This window comes from Schistocerca gregaria, chromosome 1, assembly GCF_023897955.1.
Source record: "Schistocerca gregaria isolate iqSchGreg1 chromosome 1, iqSchGreg1.2, whole genome shotgun sequence".
Classification (NCBI taxonomy): Eukaryota; Metazoa; Arthropoda; class Insecta; order Orthoptera; family Acrididae; genus Schistocerca; species Schistocerca gregaria.
Genome location: NC_064920.1, coordinates 860,131,129 through 860,152,450, shown reverse-complemented (window position 1 = coordinate 860,152,450; position 21,322 = coordinate 860,131,129). Strand labels below are relative to the sequence as shown.

General features: G+C 39.3%; 1 protein-coding gene across 1 annotated transcript in view; it reads left to right on the top strand.

Moving 5' to 3' along the window:
- Window positions 1-21,322, top strand: part of LOC126272872 (notchless protein homolog 1) — a 72,887-nt gene that overhangs the window by 37,938 nt on the left and 13,627 nt on the right. Inside the window, exons 5-9 of the mRNA XM_049976100.1 lie at window positions 659-851; window positions 1,071-1,194; window positions 1,272-1,403; window positions 1,494-1,611; window positions 6,194-6,297. Of these exons, the coding sequence (XP_049832057.1) occupies window positions 659-851; window positions 1,071-1,194; window positions 1,272-1,403; window positions 1,494-1,611; window positions 6,194-6,297 (671 nt within the window). The remainder of the gene's footprint in view (window positions 1-658; window positions 852-1,070; window positions 1,195-1,271; window positions 1,404-1,493; window positions 1,612-6,193; window positions 6,298-21,322) is intronic.

The window sequence follows — 21,322 nt, the reverse complement described above, 5'->3', positions numbered from 1 at the left end:
GTTGTAACCCAAGAAAACACACACATTTTTGTAGGGCCCGGTGTATTTCATACAGACATCCACATAACAACAAATCATACAGCAAACTGACCAAGCAAGATGGCATGGGCCATCAGGTTGCAGAGTCGAAGAACATGTGATGGCGGAGATATGATGTTCGTACTTGCCGACGCCACATGTTGATCATACCTGAATGGCTGTTTTAAGTTCCCGTGTACTATAGTATTGTGTTTGTGTTATGGGCAAGCATGGAATGAAGGAAGGGATAGGATGAATCACAATGCTGGCATGTAGGACTACTGTTCTTGAGCAGCACTAGGGGTCTGCAGTGCTTTAACATCCTCATCCAATAGGCACATCCAAATCAGTAATGTTGTGTACCCTTACTCGGTGTTGCACTGTGAAAATGTTTGAAATTTAACCCAGGATATTGACACGTTGTCTGGTGATATAGATCTTTACTCTATCTCTTCACTTTGCCAGCCAAATACAGGTGATGAAATTTCTTGCACTACCAGGAAACCATCTGCCTACTTCTGGGTCAGTGTCACCACATCAGCATGTTTTAGTTTTCTTTACCCCTGAGGTGAATGGATGAGTATGTGGAGATGTATTTATAAGTCTTTCTATTACATATCCATTATCTTTCTGTTTACAGAAACAGTGAGTGTCGTCACTTAGCAAGCAGTTCAAAAGATGGCGACATCAGAATATGGGATGTTGTGTTAGGACAAGTGGTCCTCACACTTTCTAGTCATCAAAAATCTGTTACAGCATTAAGATGGGGAGGAACAGGGCTAATTTACAGTGCTTCACAGGATCGTACAATAAAAGTCTGGAGAGCTACAGATGTAAGTATTGTGGTTTTTTTTCCCTCGCAGTGCCCCCCCCCCCCCCCCCCCCCCCCTCCCCTCCTACTTCTCATCCCTCTCCACCCATCCCACCAGTATATTTTCTTTTGCTGAATGAAGTTACATGAGCTATGAAAGTTGGTACTTTTGTCATGACTTGAACCTAAATACTTCATACTAGATCATAAAATAAAATTAACAGAACATATCTAATTTCAGGGTGTTCTGTGTCGTACTCTTGAAGGTCACGCTCATTGGGTCAATACATTAGCTCTGAGCACAGATTACGTGTTGCGCACAGGATCTTTTGATCCAGTGAACAATACGTCTGTGACTTATAACAGTAAGTAACTCTTTGTAAGTATTTGACCTTAAAAATATTCAGAGACTTGTTGATTTGTTATTTTTTACTTTTCAAAGAAACTGAAATGCAACAACAGGCGCTGCAGAAGTATGAATCTGTTATCGCAAATGGAGGAGAACGTTTGGTATCTGGTTCAGATGACTTTACTCTTTTCTTGTGGCAGCCAGAAAGTAACAAGAAGCCAGTTGGTAATATATAATTTATAAGCTGTATTTACTTCTGACATGTGATTCTGTGATTCCACAAAATAGTTATTTGATAAAAGGACTCTGTTTCAGCTCGGATGACAGGACATCAACAACTTATTAATGATGTGAAGTTTTCACCAGATGCAAGGATAATTGCTTCTGCTTCTTTTGACAAATCAATAAAGTTGTGGGATGGGCTCACCGGAAAGTATGTATATCATCTTCGCTGTTACTCCAAGTTACATTTCATAGATTTTGTGCACTGATCTCTAATGTTGAGATATTTTGGAACTTTATCATTGTTTAAGAACTGAGGGAAATCAAAACTTCACCCTGTTAAGTTTGTGTGCTCTTTTCCTTATAATTCAAATTGTTTTAACAATATTAGATGTGGAAATGTGTACTAATTGACTGCTGAAGCAAACAACTATAATGTGGTTGATAGATCCACAAATTAAAAAGAATTGTATATCTATCATTTAGCTGTTCTGTTCTCAGGATAAAGAAGGTGAAATATTTGAAGGCAGAAAAAGTTTGATCAGACGTACAGTAAAAGGAGAGAAATTCTGTAAAAATATCAAACAATATGAGACTAAAAACAGAGATTAAAATTAGAGATGAATAATTATAAACTGCTGATAATCACAATAGACAGACAGAAAATGAGAAACCATGGTTCCTAACACAGAATAGATTATTACAAAAAAGTGACTTAGCAATGCCAGTATAAAATTCTTTCAGCCATAATGTGACATGTCGCCTGCCTTTGTTTTGTATGTTTTGTTAATGATATTGCAGTGTGCATTAGTGACAGGATGCAGAAACAGATATAGAGAATTGAGTAGAAGTTTGGTAGATGGCAGGTTATTTGCGGAGGACTGAGAAATTCTGAAGTCCAATTGTCAGTTTTTCCCAACGTATATTATGAAGGAAAAGTTCTCAGGTGAATGACTGAATGGCATTGGCACAAGCAAGCTCGGTATTCAGTTAAAACACTGAATTGATGGACTGTCCATTAACGTGTGTGATGATAAATTGGTCTTTTGGAGAATAAATGTTCATGTCTACTGTAAAATTTCTGACAGTATGTCTGAGAAATTTTTGTACAATTTTGAAGTGGGAATTTCAGAGAATGATGTGGAAGTCCTATCCTTAAAAAAAATTACACATGCACGGGCTACCATGCGCGCCCGCACACACACACACTAAAACTATACAATAGCCACAGTTCTCTTCAGATTAAACCCATCAAACAATACTTTATTCACTTTAATTCCTCTTATTAAGCATATGACAATGCCAGCCTGGTGTCCATTTACATTTGTTTCATTTCTTTCTGCTCCTGTATTCTCTTCTCTAACCATTTCTGATGCTTCAGCTATTTTTATTTCTTTCATTCACAGTTTTTATCTACTCTTTAAGATTACTGGTTGCTGTTCTCAAGGCTCATACACCATTTCTTTTCTATCTTTTCAGCTGTTTCTTCTATATATTGCTTATTTTTTACTACCTGCATCTGTCTGCAAGGGAGCAAACCTGTGGAGACACACTAAATTCGGAGGTAGCCAGTAAAGATCCTGTTGGTGGAAGGAATTTTTCACACCAATATTTATCAAGCAAATGGAGAAGAAGTTTTGCAGTGAGGTTCTTGTTAAACAGACTGGACGCCAAAGTCCTGGAAAAAGGACAAATCTCTCCACAGTGTAAAGGGGGGGACTTGTGCCATTGTTGATAGCAGTTTGTGTGTCAACCTTGATCTCCTTAGTGCCGTTCAAGTAGAGTGGACTATCTGCTAGCATTAGGATTCATTATCTTGTTGCCCTCCCAGTGCCGTCAACAACATAAATGCAGCATTCCACTCCATTCCACATACACTTGAGTCATTTAACTACACAGATACATTTTAGACACTTGAGGTAGAAATTACAAAGTGACATGTAAAAGGGCTTGCATCAGGTTTCCTTATTCATCAATGACACTGTTCTCTGAATATCCAGCCCATTTATTGTCATTAACAGGTAAACAATGCAGAGTAAGCTTAATTTCCAGGGCAAACTGGTGCCACCTAGTTTAGTATTAATAGAGTACTTTTGCTCTTCTTTGATGCTGAGCAATTATTACTCTCTATTATCTCCCTTATTCCACTCCTTTGTGACCACTCTCTCCACCCTCCCCCCTCCTCACCCCTCCTGTGGGTTTTACCCTTTCCCCATGAAATGTTTGCTTTGTTACCGCATTAATACACCACCATAACTCCAAATTATAAATGTTTCCAGCCCAGAAACATTCGCAATAAAATTGTTCATCAATGTAATAAATTGGTCTCTGTTGTAACAAACACACTCACAAACTGTATCGGTTTGAAAGTTTCTTGTATTTATAACCAAACTTTTTGACAATTGCTAAGGAACAGACTGTTGGACAGAAATAATCCAGGCAATACAAGTGGAGTGGTATATTTATAACAAAAAGTTGTACAGATTTCACCACATGGGAAAGCAGAACAACAGACACAAATAACATTATAGTTTGACACAGGTCAGGTTCCCAACATAAAAGTCAATATTGGACTTTCAGTAAGGAATATGCACTCCTTCAGCACTGATGCACGTTTTACACTTGTTACTCATGCTGGGCACCAGACTGTTGAGAAATCCTCGGAGGATGTTGTCCCACTCCTCTCTCAGGGTGGTTTTTAGTTCTTGCGTGGTTCAGGGAGAGGGTTTTCATTGGGAAACATTTCTGCCTAGAGCACCCCAAACATTCTGTATAGGGTTTAGGTCCAGTGAGCACTCAGGCTATTCCATATGTTCAGTATCTTCTCTTTCCAGTGACCTCGGCAGTGCAGCGGTCCTGTGTAAGTGAGCATTGTCATCTATAAACAGAAATTTGGGACCTGTCACACACCTAAACAGACAAACGTGATCCAGAATAATTTTTTCTGTAGTGCGACTGTGCTGTCACGGTACCTCGCACAAAGATATGCAGTGGTGTTTGGCTATTGGGCATGATGCCTGCCCACACCATAATGCCTAGGCCATACTGATTATCCTCGTGAAAATTCTGTGGTGTGCAAAGTGTTCTCTCTCTCTCTCTCTCTCTCTCTCTCTCTCTCTCTCTCTCTCTCTCTCTCTCTCTCTCTCTCTCTCTCTCTCTCCATATTAACTGGTGGCTAGAATCACTTGCTACAGTGAAGCAGGATTCATCATAGATCATCACTCTGGACCACTGTTGGTGACCACAACCAAAATGCTCCCTAGCCGCGCGGGATTGGCCGAGTGGTCTGAGGTGCTGCAGTCATGGACTGTGCGGCTGGTCCCGGCGGAGGTTCGAGTCCTCCCTTGGGCATGGGTGTGTGTGTTTGTTCTTAGGATAATTTAGGGCAAGTAGTGTGTAAGCTTAGGGACTGATGACCTTAGCAGTTAAGTCCCATAAGATTTCACACACATTTGACCTTTTTTTTTTTTTAAAAAAAATGCTCCCTACACCAATGATCTTTCTTGATGATGGCGTGGTTGTAGTGGGATGCATGTAACAGACTTCCAAGCATACAGACCAGCTTGATTTACTCACCATGAAATGGTTCTGGCAGACATGCATGTACTGGTAGTGGTTACAAGGTTTGCAATGATCTGCCCACAAATGAGATGTCTGTGACCACCAGCATGCTTTTGCATAGCATTTACACCTTTAGCAGCATTTTTAACCATGAGAAGACACTTTTGGACATAACTGTTACTGTGGTCACGTTAGTGATGGCTTTGAGCCATACAACTGCTTGTCCACAATCATAACCACACAAGTGATGTCTTTCAGACAGGTTTCCATACCATTCGGAGTGTTGTGCTGATCAGTTTTACAATATTTGGCAAACACTGTACTACATGAACTGTCCAATGCATATAGAAAGTTTGTGCACAGGCATCAAAGCAGTTAACACATCTCACCCTCTACATTTCCTTTTATTATAATTGGTCGATTGTTCCGTAGCAATTGTTGATTGTTCTATGCCAAGTGGCAGTTGATTGATCCTTACCAAGTGTCAAGCAGTGTAGATTTGACAACCAGGCACAATACAAATTAGAAAAAAAAACATTACGTAGTTTGTGTGCTGGTAGTCTACATTAGATGCTACATTTAAAGTAAATATTGGACTGTAGGGCTATTTTGTGAACTGTGTCATCATGGTTGACCAGTAGCTGAATGTCAAAAATGTGCACAAACAGTAAGAGCATGTAACTTTGGGAAAGTGTGGTTGTCTTTACTGTGATATCATAATTGTGCACATTGATTACTGGCCGTAGTGTGGAGCAGTCTAGAAATCACAAGGCTGTGTGTGTTCTTTTGACATCACTGTGTGCAATACACACAGGGAAAAGATTAGTGTGTGGGAAACTGGTTGGACTTTGGACTACGGAAAGGCAGGATCTTCATGACATCAAATTTCTGTGTCAAAAGAGGAAAAATTTAGTATCATTGTGCAGGTGAAATCTCTGCTCACAGAAGTTGGAGATATTGTCAGATTTTAAAAGTGAACACTTGCCTCAGTAGTGATTGTTTCTGTATTGGTGGTCCAGGTAGAAACTTAAGTTTTATTGACTGGCACATTTTCAGAAGTTTTCACTGACCTTAGATTACATTCCTGTTAGTTAACTGGTGTACTTCAAAATCTCAGGTAACAGAATTGTTTATTCATAAATCATGTATGTCAAAGTACTCTTGATACCCAATAATCCCACTACCCAGCAAACCATACAATCTATTGCATTCAGACATGGTTTTTGTAACAGATATCTGACATCTCTGAGAGGACATGTGCAGGCAGTTTATCAGGTGGCGTGGGCAGCAGATTCGAGGCTGTTGGTCAGTGGAAGTGCTGACTCTACTCTGAAAGGTTTGTGGCCTTTTAATAACTTTTTGATTGTTGTCTGACTATACTGCTTAATGCTATTTATGCGGATGCCGTCTAATTTTGATCAGTTAGAAAGAAAGCAGCTACTTAAAAAAAAGGCTCCTACCTCCTCATTTATACCAAATAGTTGCTGTTTGTCTGATATTAAAATAATATCCAAAGTCTTAGTGCACTTCACAGACTAATGTTCTTTTAATAATTACTTGAGATTATACTTGGGCATAGTAACTTTATGTAGTGAACACAGTTATAATGAATGGCTTAAAATTATTGAGAAGCTGCCACTAACGTGTAAAAATATTGATATAAAAAAATTCAAATCACCAAGACACAAAAACTACTCTGAATAATGTTTGGAGAATTTTATGAAAGGGTAAAACTGTCATTTAGTGTTTTGAACAAGGATCAGAAACTGAGATACTGCAGGAAATGTATTTACGGATTAGACTGATAATCTGTGAAAAGTAAAGGCAACAGTAAGGGCAACATTGTATTCATGTAGCATGTTAGCATCCCATCAGATACCTTTTCGGAGAATGTCAAGGAGAGAGTATTTCACGTGGAAGGAATGACTGTTTCAAGAGTGAAGAAGTATAGCAGTTTGTTGGTGTATTTGTCATGTGCTTCAAACATGCATTAGGAAATTGTGGGAGCCACTAGCTTCATTATCAGTGACTTCATTATTTTTATTTTATTTATTTATTTTTAAATGGCAAAGCCTGCATTCTATGTTGATTTTAGCTGGTAAGCTAAGTTGACCAGTACTACATGGCAACTGTTCTGCAGTGCAGTAACAGGATAATACAGTAGACAACAGGGTTGAGATTTCTCTCTCTCTCTCTCTCTCTCTCTCTCTCTCTCTCTCTCTCTCTCTCTCTCTCCATGATGAGAACAGGACTGTCTTCTCCCATAACAGGAAAACGGTCAGCAATAGCTGTACTCTCTATGACAGCGCAGCTCCATTGCATTGTATCAAGCACTCTCATTTAAGGATACGCAACATAACATGTCAATTCACCACACACACTTGTATTATTAATACAACCTGCGATATTTGTTTGTTCATTTCCGAAAGGCAGAATTCTGTCATCACTGTAGTGTAAGCAAACATTGGGGAAGGTGGCATGGAATTTAGAAAGGAATCAAATTAATTGTAAGTTTGGAGTTCATTATTTTGTTGCTTGTTTTCCATTTCTCTCCGTGCTGCTACTTTTCTGTTGCCTTGTCTCCCACTTGCATAGCTGCTCATTTCTGTGCAGTGTGTTTTTATTTTCACTGTCACAACATTATGAGAAGGAAAGTTTCTACTCTCCATATAGAGGAGATGCTGAGTCGCCGATAGGCTTTCACAATTATAGCTTTTGGCCATTGGCCTTTGCACGCACCCACACACACGCGCGCACACACACACACACACACACACACACACACACACACACACACACACACACACACGCGCGCACGGCTGCAGTCTCAGGCAACTAGTTTCAGTTTTGTGTGTGTGTGTGTGTGTGTGTGTGTGTGTGTGTGTGTGTGTGTGTGTGTGTGTGTGTGTGTGTGTGTGTGCAAAGGCCAATGGCCGAAAGCTATAATTGTGAAAGCCTATCGGCGACACAGCATCTACGCGCGCGCGCCGGCCAATGGCCAAAAGCTTTAATTGTGAAACACTCTTTGTTGTGCCTATCTGTGACTCAGCATCTCCGCTATATGGTGAGTAGCAACTTCCTTCTCATAATATTGTTACATTCCATCCTGGATTTTCCATTGTTTTATTTTCACTGTCAGTCTTCCTGTTTTATTCTGCTTCATCGTTGACCTGAGTCGGTGATCTTTATTATCTCTGAGTAATCCCAATCCCTTCAATTATTCTTTCCCTTTCACAGATGAAGCAACATTTTGTTCCAAAATATAGAATTTTTATTTATTTTGCATTTAGAACTTCTTTGACTGTATTTCACAGTAGTTTCATTTTGGTGATGATAAATATATCATTACCCTCATAAAAACACACAAATATGTTCTATGTGTGTGTATATTTTTTCTGACAGAGGGCTGTTTCTTAGAAAATTATAGAAACAAAATACTTCTGCCTGTTTCATTCATTCATTCATTCATTCATTCATTCATTCATAATTAATCATTTTCTGTAGTCTCCATCAAAAAGGAAAACCTTCATGGATGTGGAATGGGTCAAGCTATACTCACTGTACTGCCTAATGCTATTTGTGTACAATCTAATTATAATAAAGTAGAAAGAAAGCAGCTACTCTAAAAAAAGGCTCCTACCTCCTCATTTGTGTCAAATAGCTGCTTTTTGTCTGCTATTGGTAACCTAATATTTACTTGATTAAACTGTTTTTTGTAAAGATGATCTGTAAATACCTCCTCCTGGGATTTTATTTATCTACCCTGCCGTTGTAAACGTCTGTAATCGCTCTCCCCTGCCAGAGGAAGGAACTATAGTTCCCAGAGCTAAGGTAGTGTTAAACTTTACTTTTGTGTGTTTCTATCAGCAGTACTAAGTATTTTGCTTCCTGAAACACAGGTACTGATCAGCAATTCTGTCTTATAATTTATTAAGTGTTTTACAGCTGGTGAGGACAATAAACAGGGATGTGTCAGTATTAGGGCATAAAGTCTTTGCGGATTTCTTTCTGTGTACTCAGTTGGATAGGAACTCTGCCTTGCAGATAGGCACTTGCATCATTATCATTGATCCAATGTGCAACTGGTGCTTCAGTGACCACAAGGACCAGTAATAGGTAGATCACAGAAAGAGGCCTGAGCTCACAGTGTCTCTTGCACCATCTATCATTGACCTCTGTACACAAACAAGTCTGTTTGCAGTGTTGTCCGGCACATTTTGTTTGGAGTCTCGTTGAGTTGAGTAGAATTATCTTCAGTGATGAGTTCCGCTTCAAATTGAAGCCCAATGACCATCAGAGACCTGTCTGGAGATGCCCCAGAAAGCTGTTGGATGTCAAGCTGACTGTTGCCTGCCATACAGTCTGACAGCCAGGGGCAACAGTTCGAGATTCCTTTCATTTATAGCAGGACCCCTTTGGTTGTTATCCACGACACCCTTACAATACAGCAGTACATCAATGACATATTCTACACTCTATTTTGCTGCCCTTGCTGTAAGCCATGCTGGGCTTACATTTCAGCAAGAGAATGCCCGCCCGCACATTGCATGGGCTTCTACTGCCAAACTCTACCTTGGCAAGGTCACTGGTCCTCTCCCCAAAGAGAATGTTTGGAGCATTTTGGGCAGGGCCCTCCAACCAGCTCAGGATTCTGACGATCTGACTCATCAGTTGGACAGAATTTAGCATGGTGTTCCCCAGGACGACGTCCAACAACCCTATCAGTGTCAAGCTGAATAACTGCTTGCATAAGGGTTAGAGGGGAACCAACTCATTATTGACTTGGTCAATTTTTGAAGCTCTGTCTCTTGAATAAGTCATCCAATTTTTCTGAAATTGTAATCATTACTTTGTGTGCATGTACACGTAAATGAAATCTACTGATTTCCATCGGATTCAGATAATTCCTTCATAATTTGTCATTTCTTTTTATCTTAGAGTGTGAATAGTGGCATATAGTGGGTGGGCAAAATAATATAACGAAAGTGATTAATAATTGCTGCTTGAATGGGAAGGTACACATTATCGTGGGTGAACTTTAACTGGTTCTAATATCAACAGACCTTCAACACAATACTTTTAATATCAATATTCAGCACTTAAATTTGCATACTTCTTCACAGTAATTCCATTGTGCACAGTGTTGCTTATGACAATGCTGATATATGATTGACCCTCTGCTGCTCACACAAATTTCTCTCGTCTGCTTCGATCCTCTTTATGCAAGATTCTCGGAGCACGCGAAATAATGAACACCATTGTAATACACATTTTTAAACAATACTAGCACAGCGGAACTAGGCGTACGTCTGACTGCTACCACTTACAGAAACAAAAAGGTCAATATACAGAAATTAATCAGTTGAAGAGCATCTCTCTTCTTCTTCTTCTTCTTCTTCTTCTTCTTCTTTTCACAACAGTTTCGCTGGTACAAAATAACTTGTTACTTTACTGTTGTTTATATTTGGCTTACATGTATAAAAAGAAAAGAACAAAGAAAAAAAAATCCATTATAAGTGTTTGTGAGATTAGACTTAAATTGTTTGCTGTGAACCATCCATAAGCGTGTTTTAGGTATCATTTGAGCTGCGTTTACTAAGGTTGAGAGTGTGTGTCTTCAGCAAGCATAAGTTTTTGAACACAGGGTGATCATTTCTACAGGTTAAGAATAAATGTGGTCCCAATAGCAATTCTTGTGGAACCTCACATGTTGTATCCATCCATTCTGAGGTTATTTTCATAGTTGTGAGACAGACTTTCAAACTGCACTGAACAGATATTTGAAAGGTGTGCAGCGTTAGTTGAATTTAGGGAAACTAAACTTCTAATGTTTGTTTATAGGTCCCCTAACTCCGACTTCAGGGCATTTTTGCTCAAGCTAGAGAGGGTTCTTGATTCACTTTGTAGAAAGTACCTGAGAGTAGTTACATGTGGTGACTTCAATATAAATTTTGTATATGATTGTGCAAGAAAAAGGATGTTAGTAGATCTCCTAAATTCATATGATCCGATGCAAACTGTGTTTTTCCAACTAGGGTGCAGGGGAACAGTAGCACAGTCATAAACAATATTTTTATTCATTCTTCATCATTAGTTGGGCATTCTGTTAGTAAAAGTGTGAATGGCCTTTCAGACCATGATGCACAAATTTTAACTCAAAGTAAAGACTTTTTTACTCAAACCAATGTCATATTTAATTACAAACTAAGTAGGAAAGTCAATCCAACAGCAATAGAGTGTTTTTTAAACCTTGTTAAGGAACAAGAGTGGCAGAATGTTTATAGTGCCAATAATATAGATGGCTCAAAAGGGCTCTGAGCACTATGGGACTCAATTGCTGAGGTCATCTGTCCCCTAGAACTACTTAAACCTAACTAACCTAAAGACATCACACACATCCATGCCCGAGGCAGGATTCAAACCTGCTTTCCATAATACATTTCTCATGCTCTTTGAGAGTAGCCTTCCCTTAGAACATTCGAAACGGGGTACTGGTAGTAATGGACAGCCTGGGTGGCTGACTATTGGGAGAAGGATATCATATAGAACAAAGTGGGGATGATATCAAAATGTTAGAAGTAGTCACAATCAAGCTATAGTAGCCCATTATAAACAGTATTTTAAGGTGCTTAAAAATGTTATTAGGAAGGCAAAGAGTATGTTGTATGCAAATAGAATAGCTAATTCACAGGATAAAATTAAAACCATGTGGTCAGTTGTGAAGGAAGTGTCTCATTAGCAGCACAAGGTCGATGACATAAAGTCAGTTCGCAGTAAAAATATTTCTTTTACTGATAAATCAGATATTTGTACAGTATTTAACAATCATTTCCTGAGCATTGCTGGTGAATTAAATAAAAATTTAGTTTCTACAGGAAATCATATAGGCCTTCCCGAGATTGATGACTGAAATACTCCTCTGTGATACAGATAAGAGGGAGATTGGGTCAATAATTACATCACTGAAGACTAAGGACTCTCCTGGTTATGATGGAGTGTCCAGCAGAATATTAAAGTACTGTACTGCTCATGTTAGCCCTGTATTTAGCCATATTTGTAATTTTTCCTTTAGGAATGGTCAGTTTCCTGAGCGATTAAAGTACTCAGTAGTAAAGCTGCTTTATAAAAAGGGAGAAAGGGATAATTTAGGTAATTTTAGACCTATTTCTTTGCCATCAGTGTTTGCAAAAGTTATTGAAAAGGCTGTGTATGTAAGGATAATTGATCATTTTATATCATACGATTTGCTATCAAATGTACAGTTCGGCTTTAGAAGTCATTTATCAACTGAAAATGCTATATTCTCTTTTCTCTGTTAGTTACTGGATGGATTAAACAAAAAGTTTTGAACACTTGGCATATTTTTTGATTTAACTAAGGCATTTGCTCCAGAAGTTGGACCATTACAGGATACGTGGAGTAGCTCAGAATTGGTTCATCTCTTACTTTAGCAACAGGCAGCCAAAGTTCATTATTCACAATGTTGATAACGGCTGTGATGTGGGATCTGAGTGGGGTACTGTCAAGTGGGGGGTGCCCCAGGGATCAGTGTTGGGGCCGCCCTGTTCCTTATTTATATAAATGATATGACCTCTGGTATTACGGGTAACTCTAAACTATTTCTGTTTGCTGATGACACTAGCTTGGTAGTAAAGGATGTTGTGTGCAACATTGACTCTGTTTCAAATAGTGCAGTACATGACCTCAGTTCATGGCTTGTAGAAAATTAACTAAGGTTAAATCACAGTAAGACACAGTTTTTACAGTTTCTAACACACAATACAACAAAACCCGAAGTTTTAATTTCACAGAACGGGCATATGATTAGTAAAACTGAACACTTCAAATTTCTAGGTGTTCAGATAGATAGTAAGCTGTCGTGGAAAGCCCACGTTCAGGATCTTGTTCAAAGACTTAATACTGCCATTTTTACTACTCGAACGGTGTCAAAAGTGAGTGACACTTCAACACAAAAATTAGTCTACTTTGCTTATTTTCATTCACTTATGTCGTGTGGTATTATACAGATACATCACATGATCACACTGACAGAACCACAGGAACATAGACACAGGCAACAGAGCATGCACAATGTCGGCACTAGTACAGTGTATATCCACCTTTTGCAGCAATGCAGGCTGCTATTCTCCCATAGAGACGATCGTAGAGATGCTGGATGTAGTCCTGTGGAACGGCTTTCCATGCCCTTTCCACCTGGCGCCTCAGTTGGACCAGCGTTCGTGCTGGACGTGCAGACCGCGTGAGACGACGCTTCATCCAGTCCCAAACATGCTCAATGGGGGACAGATCCGGAGATCTGGCTGGCCAGGGTAGCTGACTTACACCTTCTAGAGCACGTTGGGTGGCACGGGATACATGCGGACGTGCATTGTCCTGTTGGAACAGCAAGTTCCCTTGCCGGTCTAGGAATGGTAGAACGATGGGTTCGATGACGGTTTGGATGTACCGTGCACTATTCAGTGTCCCCTCGACGATCACCAGAGGTGTACGGCCAGTGTATGAGATCGCTCCCCACACCATGATGCCGGGTGTTGGCCCTGTGTGCCTCGGTCGTATGCAGTCCTGATTGTGGCGCTCACCTGCACGGCGCCAAACACGCATACGACCATCATTGGCACCAAGGCAGAAGCGACTCTCATCGCTGAAGACGACACGTCTCCATTCGTCCCTCCATTCACGCCTGTCGCGACACCACTGGAGGCGGGCTGCACGATGTTGGGGCGTGAGCGGAAGACGGAAGACGGAACCGTAGCCCAGCTTCATGGAGACGGTTGCGAATGGTCCTCGCCGATACCCCAGGAGCAACAGTGTCCCTAATTTGCTGGGAAGTGGCGGTGCGGTCCCCTACGGCACTGCGTAGGATCCTACGGTCTTGGCGTGCATCCGTGCGTCGCTGCGGTCTGGTCCCAGGTCGACGGGCACGTGCACCTTCCGCCGACCACTGGCGACAACATCGATGTACTGTGGAGACCTCACGCCCCACGTGTTGAGCAATTCGGCGGTACGTCCACCCGGCCTCCCGCATGCCCACTATACGCCCTCGCTCAAAGTCCGTCAACTGCACATACGGTTCACGTCCACGTTGTTGCGGCATGCTACCAGTGTTAAAGACTGCGATGGAGCTCCGTATGCCACGGCAAACTGGCTGACACTGACGGCGGCGGTGCACAAATGCTGCGCAGCTAGCGCCATTCGACGGCCAACACCGCGGTTCCTGGTGTGTCCGCTGTGCCGTGCGTGTGATCATTGCTTTTACAGCTCTCTCGCAGTGTCCGGAGCAAGAATGGTGGGTCTGACACACCGGTGTCAATGTGTTCTTTTTTCCATTTCCAGGAGTGTATTTTAGGGTAACTCTTCCCATTGTACAAGGATATTTTTGGCTCAGAAACGGGCGGTTCAGGCAATAAGTAGTGTGAGTTCACGAACCTCTTATCGATCTCTGTTCACGAGTCTGTGTATTTTGACATTGGCCTCTCAATATGTATATTCCTTGTTGTTGTTTCTTGTTACCAGTGTTAGTTTATGCCCTAGAATAAGCAGCTTTCACTCGGTTAATACTCAGCAGAAATCAAACATGCATTTGGATCAGACTTCCTTGACTCTTGTGCAAAAAGGTGCGCAGTATACTGCTGCATCCATTTTCAATAAGCTGCCACTCAAATTCAAAAATCTTAGCAGTAATCCATGCGCTTTCAAATCAAAACTGAAGAGTTTCCTCATGGGTCACTCCTTCTAGTCTGTTGAGGAGTTCCTTGAAAAATTAAGCTCATTCTTATTGTATTGCTGATTGCGTTTACTTAAACTTATGGACTGACTTTTTTCAGGTTCATGAACGTTTATTTTTAACTGTTATTATTTTTATGTTGTAATTTCATGTACTGATACATTCCATGACCTTGGAGATTTGCTCTTCAGTTTAGTCCTACAGAACTTGATGTGTAAATAAATAAATAAATAAAGTACTATAGTGGAGGTAAGACACTGTTCATACAAAAGGTATGCTATTAACCCCGTAACATTTTAGATTGACAAGTATAATTCTGTAATTCACACAGAGACTTTGGCAATGTTTAAAAATATATACAAACAGGACCATTTTCCTAGTTTAGCTCTGCCAAGATATGGTTTGTAAGGTCTTGTGTGGCTTTCTCTCTGGAGAATCTCTTATGAGAACTAAACAGAGAGACAGTTAACAAGCTCTGCTCAAGTAAATGTATTGGTACTCTGCTGTAGGGCACATTTGAAAAGACTGGTAGCAGTGAAATAGGTCAGCAAGTAGATGTGATCTGTTTATTTCCAGTTTTATAGATGGATATTATTTACATCTTTTAAATATAAAATAAGTGCTGAATTATAGCCATTCACCTCAGACAGAGTATGATTGAAATTTACTGTACCTCAAAGTTTCCAAATTGATACTGTTTTCTCACCTGCTTAATTAAAAATTGTGCAAAAAATGAAAGTTGTATTTTAATTTTAAAGCTGCCTTTTTAAGTTATAAATTTGAAAAATAATACAAATCTTTACAAATGATCTTTAGGACAATGTGTTCATGTTAAACCATACATTTTCTTTAAATTTCATTTTTGTGATTACTGTTTGCAGCAGTTCAAGAATATATGCAAAATGTAATATATCGCACCTGGAAAAATAGTTCATGAATCAAGTCATACTAGAATTTACTTTCATATAGATCTGCATTGAATAGCATACAATTTTACTGTGGTCATACACCAATCATTCTGGTGATGTAATCTTGCAGAGTCTCTCTCAGAAAGTGATGTGCCATGCCTAATGTGATGGTTATTGCACATACAAAGGAACACATGCTTCTATTCATGCAGAACTGTTGGTTGGTCAGGAGCTCCATTTCATTTCAGTACTGGATAACTCTCATATCTTATTTTCTACGTAGCAGCATTCTTTTAGTAGTAGTAGTAGTAGTAGTAGTAGTAGTAGTAATCCGCAGACAAAAATGGTAACAAAAACCCGTGCTGCATCTGACTTGGAGCAAGCAGCAGCATGGTCAGCATCTGTTCGCGAAGTGGTGTGGTTGTAAACATGCTCCAGGAATTCAGAATCCCTGGTTCTACACCACCAGCAAAAGCTAGAATATTGATGATATGCAAACATGACTCAAGCAAGTAAAGACAGAATTACTCTAGGTCGATGATCCACCCATTCCAAAGTGGCAACCTAGCATTCAGATTCTGCAGAGTCAGACTTGTATGAGAGGGCAAGTCAAAGTGCTCTGGGAAACTTCCACGAAAAACACAACTTATATTGGCAGTTTCAACATTCAGACACTCGTTCGAGCAAGAAAACTCGCTATCTCACAGAACAACTTACGAAGCAGAGAATCCCAACTCTTACTCTGCAAGAACCACAGATCACAGATTCAGAAACGATAGACTGCAATAATTACAGAATTTTCAAAAGTGGTACATTCAAGAAAATTAGCAAAGGAGCAGCACTAATTTGCATGGCCTTCATTGTCAACAAAAAAGTTTTGGAAGCAGCAAACTATCAACAGTTGACTCATGACCTTAATAATCAAACACACAAACAAAAACTACACATTTATTAACGTACATGCGCCAACAAATGGTGATAGTAAAAAGGAGCCCGAAAAAAACAGAGGTGACAAAATTCCAAAAGATGAGTGGAAAATTCTACTTGGTAATTATAATGCCCAAATTGGCATGGGACACAAATACAAGAGGACAGTGGGAGACTATCTTGCACACAAGTTCACCTAAAAGAATGGCACATGACTTGTGTTATGTCAACTTCACTTCAGAAAAAGCACAAAAAACAAAAAAAAAAACATGGTGATTACCCATCCATCATGTAGGAGAATTTTAGATTGATCAAGTGTCAGAATTGTATGACTACCAAAAAGAAATTCATGCTGTGCAAGCATGCAGAAGTGCAAATATTCATCCAGATTATTCTTATTTAATCAGGATCAAAATTAAATTTGCACCAAAAGAAAAATTCAACAGAAAAACACTGGTGACTGCAAAATTTGATGTACATAAAATCAGTGTCTTTCAAACAACATTCCTGGGTTCGATTCCCGGCGGGGTCAGGGATTTTCTCTGCCTCGTGATGGCTGGGTGTTGTGTATTGTCCTTGGGTTAGTTAGGTTTAAGTAGTTCCAAGTTCTAGGGGACTAATGACCACAGATGTTAGGTCCCATAGTGCTCAGAGCCATTTGAACCATTTTTTTTTTTTTTTTAAAAAACAACAGGAATATCATCAAAACAGCAAAAGGCCTGATCTCACTTCACAAATAACCACTAGAGGCATTTTAAAAGTTACAATTGCAATAATCGGAAGAACCATAGAATAAATTTCTCAAAGTTCACAAATGAACATCCAAGAGTTTAAGGCAAAATAAACTAAAATATGTCAATGACCAACTGGAGTCAGTTGAAGACAACTTCAAAAATTATAATAATTTCTACAAAACCTTTGCGAACCAAATCAAAGGGTACTCACCACAGAATGTCTTCTTTTGAAAACAATATGGTAAATTACCCTTGATAAATAAAGAAAATTTTTCACACATATAAACTGTCCTGAATCCAGAGAGACATTTCCAGAAATCACAGCAGAAAGTTGATCACCACCAAGACAAGCAATATTTTATTCACACATCAAGAAACTTAAAAATATAGGAACATCAGGGGAGGAAAAATTGCAGCTGAACTATTGAAAAATTTCGGTGCAAATTCACTGAAAGAAATTAAACAAATAATTCAAAACATTTGCCTAACTGAAAAAATTTGGATGACTGAGAGATCGCTCTAATCCATCCACTACATAGAAAAGCAACACATCAGATGTAAACAACTACAGAGGGATTTCCCTGGTACCAGTCACCTACAAAACCATACCAGCTTGTCTCTCGAATAGAGCACAAACACAGTTGGAACCCAAATTAGCAGAATAGCAAGCAGGATTCAGACTGAACTTGCCATACTCATAACAAATTTTTAACCTTGAAACCAAATGCAAGGTCTCAGGAAAAAACCTTCAGTATACACATTTGTAGATTTCAAAAGGTCATAAGACTTCATAGACATATCATGACTATTCCAGATTTCAGAAGAGAGGGGCCTAGTTCCAAAGACACAAGAATTCATAAAACAAATGCTAACTGACACAAAATCTGAAGTAAAATTTATGGGGAAAATCTCAGAACCCTTTGATATTCAAATAGGTGTGAGACAAGGAGATGGACTCTTTTATTCTGTTCAGTGTTGCCCTAGACAAGGTAATGGAACAAACAGAGAGAAAACTCAAGAAATGTGTGTTTTGGGAGCCAATCCTACTGGGCTTTCCCAGAAACAACCTCTACATACCATAAGCTGCATTTGTGGATGACATGGCAGCACTTACAGAGGACGAAGAGACTGGCATCAAACAACTCAAGATACTTAAAGAACGTGCAGAAAAAGTAGGGTTACAAATCTCATTTGAGAAAACTGAATTCTTATGTTCAAATACAGAGTTGCAAGCTTGAAAGCAAAATATGGTAAAAACAACAGGGTCCTACACTTTAAATACCTTGGAGAATTAATCAGACCGACAGACCTGTGATAAATCTCACAGTAAAATCAGTTACAATAAGATAAAGTGTTAAAGTTCATCCAAAACCTCTATAACAAAAAATCCATGTCAAGAGAGCAAATTTGGCACTACATCACAATCATGAAACCAAGTGATTAACGCAGGGGAAACAGTCGCATAGCAGAAAACGCGAACTTGAAGAAATCAAAAAAGAAGAAAGATAATTAGGAAAAAGGCATACCCAAGATGGTTCATACTACACTCAATCAAAACAGAAAAGTTTTCAAAAATCAAAATTAACATTAAGAAAAGGCAAATGAAAGTCTTTGGTCAACTCAACGGACTACCAGAAAAACAATTGACAAAAAAGATAATAGACTATGTAATATCAGTCAAGAACTCGACACCTTGGCTGAATGAAATTCAAAAGGGCCCCAAAAATGTAAACATAGAGCAACTGACATTTTAGAGACACACAACTTCAGACACAAAGTAGACAAATGGGAAATTACATCAGGGCAAACAAAGTGGTCAGACAAACATAAACAAGCCGCCTCCTGGAAAAGAATGAAAGCCTATTGGAACATAAGAATAACCTTAAGAAAATCTGATTGAGTTATCTGCTTAAGATCTTCCATTTATTGGAAGAATTTGCTAATAATAATAATAATAATAATAATAATAATAATAATAATAATAATATCTGGAGTCATACTAATGGTACTGTAAGTCTGCATGGACACTGTAGACTGAAAATTGCCCTTACTACTTCTAAAATGGATCAGCAATACTGGCCAATGAACATTTGCATCTGTTCAGCACCCATCTTATAAACTGGAGTGAAGTGCACTTTTGTTATAATTGCTTGGTACCCTTCATTGCACCAGTGACCTGTGATAAATTGCTGCTGGAAAGGGAGAATATTTTTCACATAATTTAGCACACTGGGCTCTTATTCGGGAGGACGAAGGTTCAAACCTGTGTCCGGCCATCCTGATTTAGGTTTTCCATGATTTCCCTAAATACTTTTAGGCAACTGCTGTGGTGGTTCCTTTGAAAGGACATGGCTGACTTCCTTCCCCATCTGTCCCTAATCCTATGGCCCAATGACCTCACTGTTTGGTCTCCTTCCCAAATCAACCAACCAACCTTTCACATAATTTCTGTAGAATTTCACACTTACCTCATCCTGTTCAGATTACTTTATTTTCTGTTCCAAGACCACTTACCTGAAAATCATTAAATGTTTTACAATTGCAAATATGGATAACCATCAGCTGTAAAGTGGAAACAACTACAATGAAAATGTATCACCTGTACAGGGATATACATAATAGATGTACCAGTACGAGTGCCTGTGTTATTCTGAATTACGATGCAAAGTTGTGCATGCATGTCCAAATTAACTTTGCATCATAAGTCAAAATAACACAGGCGCTGCGATATTGTATATGAAAATTAGTCATTTTGGCTTTCAAGTGATGATGAAAAGGTGGAACTGTGTATCTTTTGCAGAGAAGCCCATTCAGATAACCGAATTCAGTAATTCAGCCTTCTCTCTGTGATTGTCCATAACACTTCTCTCATTTCTCTCCTTATGCATATTTTTGCTTTGTTTGGCTTTTGTTTGTCACAAGGCTTGCACTTCACTTAAATCTATGATGAATATATCACCCCCCCTCCTCCCCCTATGATTTCATACTAACTTTATAACATTGTTTACTGAACTCGGGTGGGTCTTTCCTATCAACTTTGCTTGGCACATATGGGTCTAAAGCACAATGTACAATCCTTTGTAACTTTATCAATTTATACTCCTTATCTTCATCTGCAGAGCTTCATGTTGAATGCTCAGATACACTCTACATTAATTATTTTCTTGTCACACTTGCGAAGCAAAAATAGTTTCCTTCCTTTTGTGACATTCCTTTTAACACTTTAGTCGCTGACACTATAAAAATCTTATGATCACTGATGCCAACTGGTATGTTAACTTGTTCAGGAAGTTAAAAGGCTGTCTAAGATGTTGCTTTAATGGGTCAGTTCTCTAATAAATATAGCTGAATTCACCCCTTCAGCCAACCATTCAAAGAGATTGAGGATGGCCTCAGAAGCCACGTGGCCAAGTCATCTGTGCTGACATGAGCTATGATTGCCATTGCATTAAAAAGCCAGTGGTAGAGCTGCCACCACTTCCTGAGTGAGATCTCCCAGCAAGTATACCGAGTACACAGTAGCCTTCTTTTCCGATCTATATGCTATTTTCCCGAGAGCTCAGTTCCCCAGCTAACGTTTTAGTTCCCAGTGAACAACATACTCACCTTTTGTGCTTCTGCAGACTTAGCAGGAAAATGGGCTATTGGCCCAACATATGAAGCATCCCATGTTAGCAAAGATGTGTTATTTATACGGGGCAGCACCTGATACTTGTTGCTAATTTTTGAGGGGGGCAGCTCTGCTGCATGTTCCCGCAACTTTTAAATGGGATGCTGTAATTTGGACTTATTTTCTGATAGCGGCTATTGAGATGAATCCAATGATGGGAACAGTAAAGTGTTTGACTTTTCAGCACCTGTCATACTTTCAGAGTTACTCTTAGTGGCAATAGTTAGTGACTCACCCTGTATAAATATGATGAATGAAATGCATTTGGAAGCCAAGAGACAAATACGTGAAGACTTCAATGATTATTATAGCAGAATATTGTCAAATGATCTTTCATAAAACCCAAAGAAATTCTGGTCATATGTAAAGGCTGTTAG